This window comes from Eupeodes corollae, chromosome 3 (assembly GCF_945859685.1).
Source record: "Eupeodes corollae chromosome 3, idEupCoro1.1, whole genome shotgun sequence".
Lineage (NCBI taxonomy): Eukaryota > Metazoa > Arthropoda > Insecta > Diptera > Syrphidae > Eupeodes > Eupeodes corollae.
Window position 1 is genome coordinate 124,151,493 of NC_079149.1, and position 9,154 is coordinate 124,160,646.

Below are 9,154 nucleotides of genomic sequence, written 5' to 3' on the forward strand. Positions count from 1 at the left end.
CTTCTTTGCTGACTTAATTGAATGAAGCGATAAACACAACTCAATACAAAACAACAATAACAATAACATCAGCATGAAGTTCTTAAGACGCCATCCATCCACAGTCACAATGACTTCGCTTGGGGGCGTCTCATGTCTTCACAAAATTCTTCTTGTTCTTACTTCAACTGAAAGTGCACTCTATTTGTCCAAAGCGCTCTTACACTTACAAAAAAACTGAACGCTTAGAACCCTTAAATACAAAATTAGTTAAGCTTTCATTTGTGTTTTATTGGAAAGTTTATAGCCAGCTTTTCATTAAAAGGACTTAAAAACTATCAATTTATGAATTTTAACGAAGATTCTTCATTAATAAACGACAAGTAACAGTGAGTTATCACCTAAACATCTTAATTAACATCAGATTCAACAAATTTTAAGAATTTATTTCTCTGAGTGTAGTCAGAAGAAAATAACAAAGTAACAAACGAAATTAATTCCTCTTCAAAAAGTTCTTCATTTCATGTCTATCGACAATTTAAATACCTCAATGGTAAATCTTTCAATCCTCCTCGGCTTTTATTTCCATTTCCATTGTCTTTCCTTAAGTCCATCATTGAATTATAACAAAAGAAACACAATATCAACAATAAAAAAAAAAACGATGAGATGTTGTAAACGCCTCTTTGCGGGAGAGAATGGTGGCGGACGTAATGCAATTCAATCAATTCAAAAAAAAGTTATACCTTTGCATTCGAAATGAAATCAAATTTAAAATCAAAATCAAAGAATTCCCATTGCTCCGATGAAAGATGCATTTTATAGGCTCAGACTTAAGCTCAGACTCAAGCTCACACTCAGTACAGGTTAAGGCTACAGGTACCTGTATATGAATGCCTAATTGTAGATTATTTCGATTGAATCGTGCACGGAAAAGCAATGAAATTATTCCGTTTCGAATTCAGATTCCAGGCTTACATTCGCATTCGCAGTCGGAATTGATTCGCTGCTGCGAGGGATAAACCAACTAATCACACATTAAACAAAAACACAATTGGATTCCATTTCATTTGATTGCTGATTTTGTTTTGTTTTTATTATTACAGACATTTCAAGATTGGAGAAATCACCACTCCTGGCAAATGGATACAATCCACCACCAATCAATCACATGGCATTCATGCAGATGAACCATCACCCCGGATCGGCGCTGATGAGTCCCGGAATGCCACCACACGGCCTGCATGGCCGACCCGACAGTCAAATGTTGAAGGCGGCAGCACAGAGTGGCATGTCGGCGGCAAGTATGGATGCGATCGCACGATCGGGTATCTGGGAGAATTGTCGGGCTGCGTATGAAGACATTGTCAAGCACTTGGAGAGGTAAGCATTGGGAACTGGGGGGAGACTTTTTTGTGTAGAAAAACTGGTTATAAAATGATGGAGAAACATTTGAAATCTAAAAGAAGCAAAATTAATTTCAGACTTCGCGAGGAGCGCACTGACGACCGCCAGCAGATCAGCGATCAGAAGCCACGGGACTTGAGTTCTAGAAATTGTAAGCTAGAATCATAAGCTTAGGGCTGTGGGATATAACCTTGTTATGTTTTGTGTTTTCTTTTGATGGTTGCAGGTTCGCCTAGTCGACAGAGTCCTGTGTTGAATTTGTCCAAATCTGGAGGCGCCACCGATCATGGTAGCAATTGTGATGATCGCAGCGATCGGAGCGATGAAGTTCACTCTCCGCCGCCATCGGTACGAGGCGATGACGAGAATCTGAGTGATGATAATGGCTCGGAGGTCGACGATCACATAGCTAAGGAAGAAGGTAAGCTAAGGTTTTTTTTTATTTCCGTTGATCATGATCACGTCGGCGATCATGCTTGTTCCAAGATCTCTTTCTATAAGCCCACAAAAACTGTTTTTTTTTTCGATAATAGATCTTAGCGATAGCGAGCGTGACATTTCTTCGGCGCAACATCAAGCGATATCCGTTACTTCGAATTCCGGCGATCGTGATCTGCATCACTCCCATTCGCATTCGTCGCATTCACATCACCAGCCACATCATCAGCAAACGTCAACACCGCATCATCATCATCACCACCAGCGGGCGTTAAATTATTCGACACTGGCTGCAACAGCTGCTGCTGCGGCAGTTGCGGCAAGTGGCGCTGCAGTTGTCGCGGGTGGCGGTGGTGTTGGTGGCGTCGTTGGCAGTGGTGGTGGCGTCGTCGGCAGTGGAGGTGTCGTCAGTGGTGGCGTTAGTAGCGGTGCTGGCAGTGCGACTGGTAGCACCACAAGCATGGGCAATAATGGCAACGGTGTTGGCGGAATCGGACCTGTTGGTGGCGTCCAACACATCAACGATGGACTGCCATCGAACGATGCCCTTGCCGGACTTGAACAACAGTCGACATCTTCGACTGAGACTCTGTTGCGGAATATTCAGAGTTTGTTGAAGGTGGCCGCCGACAATGCCCGACAGCAAGAACGACAGATCAGTTATGAGAAAGGTAAGTTTTTTTTGTAACTTTTACTACCTAACTATTAAGCGGACGGACGCGGACGAGACGAGGGTGGACTCTGGGACTGAGATATTTTATGGTGCGCCATCATGAACGACATTTAACACAAAAACATGGCGAAAAATATAATTTTGCAAAAAGCCTGTAATTTAGGTCTGAAAAACCTGTTCGAGTAGAGCTTATTTTATCTTTTTTTCAATTTTTTGTTAATTTACGACATAGACTTCAGACACGAGGGTTTGAGCAAGACTAAAAAAATAAATCTCCCCATAGGGCATTTTTGTTTTTGTCGTGCGGTGCTTTTTGTAAACAAAGTTTCACTTTTGTTTTGAATCTTGTTTGTTTATATTTTTCTAATTACCCGCTTGACATTTAAAATGAAGCGGGCGGACGCTGAGGGTTTAGGATGGGGACAAAATATTTCACTATTTCTCTATAAAAGTCACTCCAAACCCTAAACAACAACTCAAAAATAGAACTTTTTTAAGTAATAAAATTTAGTTTTAGTGTTTTAAAGCATTTAAAGCTAACGTTGACAGTTTTATTATTTACCTTTCAACTTTAATGAACCTAAATTGAGGTAAGTTTTGATTATTTGGGGCTTAATTAACCTAGATTAAAATGTCATAGGTCGGTATTAGTGTTTATTTACTTTAACAGAACGAATTTTGTTTTATTTAGGGCAAATCTGTTCAGAGCAAGATTAAATTAAGTCTCCTAAATGCGTGTTTTGATATTCGATCCGTGGTTGAACTGGTTTTTAGACCACGACTAATCTGCTTTAAAACCATCAAAATGGTGAATTTCAGTTTTTGGACGACAGATTAAACCTTTTATTGATATTATACTTAGACTAAGAATAACACTAAGACTAAGACTAAGACTAAGACTAAGACTAAGACTAAGACTAAGACTAAGACTAAGACTAAGACTAAGACTAAGACTAAGACTAAGACTAAGACTAAGACTAAGACTAAGACTAAGACTAAGACTAAGACTAAGACTAAGACTAAGACTAAGACTAAGACTAAGACTAAGACTAAGACTAAGACTAAGACTAAGACTAAGACTAAGACTAAGACTAAGACTAAGACTAAGACTAAGACTAAGACTAAGACTAAGACTAAGACTAAGACTAAGACTAAGACTAAGACTAAGACTAAGACTAAGACTAAGACTAAGACTAAGACTAAGACTAAGACTAAGACTAAGACTAAGACTAAGACTAAGACTAAGACTAAGACTAAGACTAAGACTAAGACTAAGACTAAGACTAAGACTAAGACTAAGACTAAGACTAAGACTAAGACTAAGACTAAGACTAAGACTAAGACTAAGACTAAGACTAAGACTAAGACTAAGACTAAGACTAAGACTAAGACTAAGACTAAGACTAAGACTAAGACTAAGACTAAGACTAAGACTAAGACTAAGACTAAGACTAAGACTAAGACTAAGACTAAGACTAAGACTAAGACTAAGACTAAGACTTAGACTAAGACTAAGACTAAGACTAAGACTAAGACTAAGACTAAGACTAAGACTAAGACTAAGACTATGACTAAGACTAAGACTAAGACTAAGACTAAGACTAAGACTAAGACTAAGACTAAGACTAAGACTAAGACTAAGACTAAGACTAAGACTTAGACTAAGCTCAATAACTAATCAGAAAATAATAAAGAAGTGTGCATTCTTATTTTCTTTTAAACAGCTGAACTTAAAATGGATGTGATGCGCGAACGAGAAGTCAAAGACTCTTTAGAAAGACAATTAGTCGATGAGCGGAAATTAAGAGGTAAGTTTTCGACTTCAATATACTTTTGTATATTTTTTTTTAATTTTAAGATTTAGTTTCAAAATGTTAAGCTAATGTTAAATCGGCACTCAATTTTTATGAAAAAATACGTACCATTTTGACGGAAGAAAATATTGATTTATTTTTCCACATAAATTCAAAAGCTTTCAGAATATGAGGACTTACGATTAATCTTTCTCAAAATGTATTGTTTGCAAGGTAAAACTAACTTAAATGGTGTAAGACACGGGAAATCGACAAAAATTTAGATTACGACATTGTATGATGCCTTACGATACGATAACAGAAACGATCATAATCATCTTGTAGTGCTCAAAAAGTGGCTACGTTCGAATCAGCCTTGTTGTAACTTTTAATTAATTTAAAGCATTCCATTATTTCAAACATTTAACTGCAGAGTTTGACAGGTGTCAAATGCCAGCGAAATGAATGACCCTATGTTATTCAGTCACTTCCCCAATTATATTTTTTGGTGACACTTGAAATGAAAGCAAAGCTTGACAGATGTCAAATGTAAATTAAAAGAATGAACCTTTATGATTCGAGTTAGATTTGATGTTGCGGGCAACTTCTGGAACAGAGCTAAAATTCGCATCTAATCAAAAATCAATAAATCATCAGTTGAAGCTCACGACAAAGGAAAAATGTAAACTAAATCTTCTGAGTGATCTGTTTTTTGGGTGAAATGCAGAATACTCTTGATTGATTTAATGTTTTTTTATTAAGAAAAATGTATTGTTTTTTTACCGTCGGAACTATCGAAGAATAAAAAAAAGAATAAAAATTTATTACAAAAAATCATTGCATTCGAATAAAATTGAAGTGATATAAACGAAATCGAGGTTGTGATGCGAACTTTTTTCTAAAAACAATTCCAGGGCTACAAATCACGAGTTAGAAAAATTTTTATTCAGTCCCTTTTCGCTTTTTGTTTCTTTTGAGAAACATGTAAACGAACATATCTCGTTCGAACATCAGCAACTTCAAAATATTTCATACACATTTTTCAAGTTCTCTCAATCTCCGGAAGGCATGGCAGTCAACTTTCAAGACTTCTCTCAATATCTTCCAATATCTGTCTGGTTGAGTCTTAGTCTTCTGCTCTGCACTTACCTTCTAAAGGTCTTTTACTTCTTGAAAAGAAAAGATACCATCATTGTCGCTGCTGGTTTTATTTTCTTTCATGTGCAACTCTGATGTCTAATTCATTTTGACACACCTTTGGAAAATCATTTAAACAAAACAATAATCGTATAGATACTCATCATTATATACAAAATCTCTTTCCTATCTTTTATTTTACCATCCATGTCCATTGTCAGTCCACCCACCCGTGCGCATCTCTCGACTTCTACCATCAGTATGGATTTAGTGCTACCACAAAATACCATAACAGCATCTGAGATAGCAAAAGAAGGAACCTAATGTTACGCCGCCGCCGCTGAAGAAGACGAAGCCAAAGTCGAAGCCGGTCTCTTATGGCGTGTTTGGCGTCGGTGGCTCAGTCAACCATCATTTATTGTCGGCATAGTAAGCCTCTTTTCGATGTGGCGCTCAGCTCTATTCACCGTCGTCGTCGTCGGTATGAAAAATCCAACATGGACTACGTGCGACTCGAAGTACTCCAAACTTGGTCGTAATGGTTTTTTATTATTTGCTTTCCTATAAATGATGATGTTCCTACCTTTTTGCTGTTCAATTGCCATTCGAGTTGTTTTATACGTTTATATCTTTTAAATTGACAAATTGATTTCGATTTCTTCGGATATTTCTTATAGCGCAGTGATTTTCATGTGGATTCATTTCCACTTTTTGCTGACCGTGCAGGTTTACACTAACTGTCTTGGGAATTCTATAAAGCAGGTGGTACGCTGGCTAGATAGATTCAGACAGGTGTATCTTTGAGATTGTTTTAAAGAAATATGAAGCCCACAGGGTGTTTCTACAAAAATAACAATTTTTAAATTCTAAATAAAAACGCGAAAAACAACTGAAATATTTTTCTGGCAGTTTCTGCAGAATGACTCCGAAACCATCATCAGCAGTTATTGAGTCAACGAATTGGATAAAACATTTGAAATTAAATAAATGTACAAAAAGAAATATAAGAAGTATAAATAAGAAACCGAAATCCTAAGAATTAGCGCAGTCAAAACTCAAAAGTAATTCATCCAGAATAAAAATCTTTTTCTTGTTTTTTCTTCTTCTCTGATTTCTGCTGTTGTCTTCTTTGAAAACCTTGTTCACTTGACTTGCAGGTCTCCGCACACATAATCTTATTAGGCATATCAGAACTAAAAATCAAACAAAAAAAATCATCAATTCTGAAGCCTGTTGCCCACAACCTAAACGAAACAGCTTCAGGCAGGCCAAAAGACCAAGATAAGATACTCCTATAAACCTCTGATGTGCCTTGGTGTATAAAGATATTCCTTATACCTGTGCATTTACTCTTATTCCAGAATCCAGATATCGAATTTATCTGGAACTTTCAGAGAACTCTTATAAGAAAGACACAAATTATTCTCAAGTTGATATATCAGGTGTCATATGCAAAGCAGAAGCATATACAAAATTATAAAACAATAATCTAAAAGAGTATCTTCAAAACGATTTGCATTTGCACATATCAGATACCTTTACTCCTTCGTCGTCTTCTTCATTGACTTCTTGTCCTTAAGGAGTCCCAACGAACGAAACGAACGGCAGCAGCAGCAACAAGAACACTCAATGCATCTAATTCACTTCACTGAACTCAATTCGAACCGAAAAGCAGCGATTTGTGATTCAGTGAAAGAAATCAAATCAGACCAACACACACAATTCAAGCCAAGGGACGCCAAACGCACGCTAACAAATATCTATATAAATTTATATAAAATTAAATTGGGTCTTAAGTCAGGATTAATAATTGAATTAGTGGGCCCACCCGCAAAACGGATTCGCAGTTGAATGATTTCTTTTATGATGTGTGTTGCCTTATTTTTTATTTTTCTTTCGTTTCTTTTACAAATCTGTAGGCAATGTGTACGTTGTTGTCGCATTGAGCAATTGATTTGACTTGTTGATATCAAATTACACATCAGAAGTTGGTTCATTCAAATAGAAAATACAAACAAAATAAAAATGCGAAAAATAACGAACAAGATAATTTTTTCTCTTTAAGTTAATATCAAATCACAACTAATGGCAGAATGTGTCCTTTTATAATTTGTGTGTGTGTGTGTGTGTTTTTTAATTTTCAGTTTTGTATCAAAAACGCTACCGACGTGAAAGAAAAATGCGTATACGCTATCAACAGCAACTTGATGGTAAACGAAAAGGACAATCAGTGCATGTTGATGATCGAGAGGCTAATAAGGGGCTATTGGATTCGAATAAAAATGGTCAAGGTAAGTTTATATGATGTTTTAGACAAATTTCGAACTGCGCGAAAAGTGCGCGAAACTGCACGAAAGTGCGCGAAAACTTTAAAATCGCCCCCTTGACATAAATGTGATGAAAAATAACAAATTCTGTTTTTTTTTCCAAAATAGATATCGACTGTAAATTAAGTGAGAAGTCTGATAAATCATCACCCAACGATCGTCATCGTCGTTCGGAGAGTCCTACATTCAAACGTGAACCAATTGAACGTGAAACACGCAGCAGTACCGAACGCTTGGATCGCGAACGAGAACGTGAACGTGAAAGAGAACGCGAACGGGAGCGTGAACGCGAACGTGACCGTGAACACGATCGCAGCAGTGAACGTGAAGGTTCAGTAAATCATGTATCACCATTACTGCCACCAACATCGCAGGCCGATAGTGGATTGATTGCACCAGTTAGTGGTAAGGCTCCATGGAATTATCCAGGCATTGACTTGATGGCTACTGGAGCCTTCTGGCAGAATTATTCTGGTGAGTTTTTGTTCTCGTCTCTTTTCCCTGCTTCGTTAATGTGAATGTAAACCTTAAAGATTCTACAATTCTTCATATTTTTTTGCACTTTTATAATGAGATTGTTCTGGATTTGTTCTTTTTTTTTTCTTCTTGTTTTTAAAAACAGAAACCCTCGCTCAAGAAATCGAAATGGAGCGTAAATCTCGAGTTGCAAACTCCGATCGGGATGTTAAGAGTCCCCTGCAGGAGCGTCAGCAATCCTATTACAAAAACTCTGTCCTCTTCGGTAGTGCTACTTAATCCGGTCCGGCAAATCAAGTCGTGTCTCATTGATGACTGAATTATTTAAAAATAAAAAAATCTGCTACCATTGATCTCAAGTGCAATCCCCCGATAAAGGCCTTCGGCCCGGTGCCTACATAAAGCTGCTTGGCTTGATTTCTATATTATATATATAAAAAAGAAAACAGAAACAAAACATGTAATCGTTTCACGCTTGCAACATCTGCCCTAATGCCCCAAAAAACCCACTCTATCGACATAAGTTGTATCTATATTATTCTAGGAACTAAGGGTACTTACACATTACACACACGTCTTTCTCCAGTATTTTGTAGTATACGAGTTATTATAGGAAAAATAAAAAAAATAAAAAAAAAAAACAGTCAGACATACAAGAAAACACACACTTTGCTTCATACAAAAATGATGCACGAAAAAAAAAAAAAATTAACGTACATATTTAAACAAATTTATCTCGTTCTTAACCATAAATTCACACAATGATATTTTTTTTTATTTTTTAAATGTAAATAGTCACAAAATCAAAAAATGAAAAATATTTATTTAAATTAAAAAAATATAAATAAAATATGAAAGTTTCAAACAATAGTTTATAGTTAAATTATTATTTAATTTTCTGTGTATGATTTTGGTTTTTTTTG

At 36.4% G+C, this 9,154-nt stretch overlaps 1 protein-coding gene across 12 annotated transcripts in view; it reads left to right on the top strand.

Moving 5' to 3' along the window:
• LOC129949694 (uncharacterized) overlaps positions 1-8,872 on the top strand; it is a 48,790-nt gene extending 39,918 nt beyond the window's left edge. For 6 of the 12 annotated variants that reach the window (XM_056061293.1, XM_056061298.1, XM_056061301.1 and 3 more), the window contains 8 exons: positions 1,086-1,362; positions 1,446-1,537; positions 1,613-1,807; positions 1,920-2,495; positions 4,222-4,305; positions 7,572-7,718; positions 7,863-8,228; positions 8,377-8,872. In XM_056061293.1, the coding sequence (XP_055917268.1) occupies positions 1,086-1,362; positions 1,446-1,537; positions 1,613-1,807; positions 1,920-2,495; positions 4,222-4,305; positions 7,572-7,718; positions 7,863-8,228; positions 8,377-8,510 (1,871 nt within the window). In that variant the 3' untranslated portion in view covers positions 8,511-8,872. The remainder of the gene's footprint in view (positions 1-1,085; positions 1,363-1,445; positions 1,538-1,612; positions 1,808-1,919; positions 2,496-4,221; positions 4,306-7,571; positions 7,719-7,862; positions 8,229-8,376) is intronic. The other 6 variants (XM_056061295.1, XM_056061303.1, XM_056061299.1 and 3 more) reach the window with 2 other exon arrangements.
• Positions 8,873-9,154: the final 282 nt, after the last annotated feature.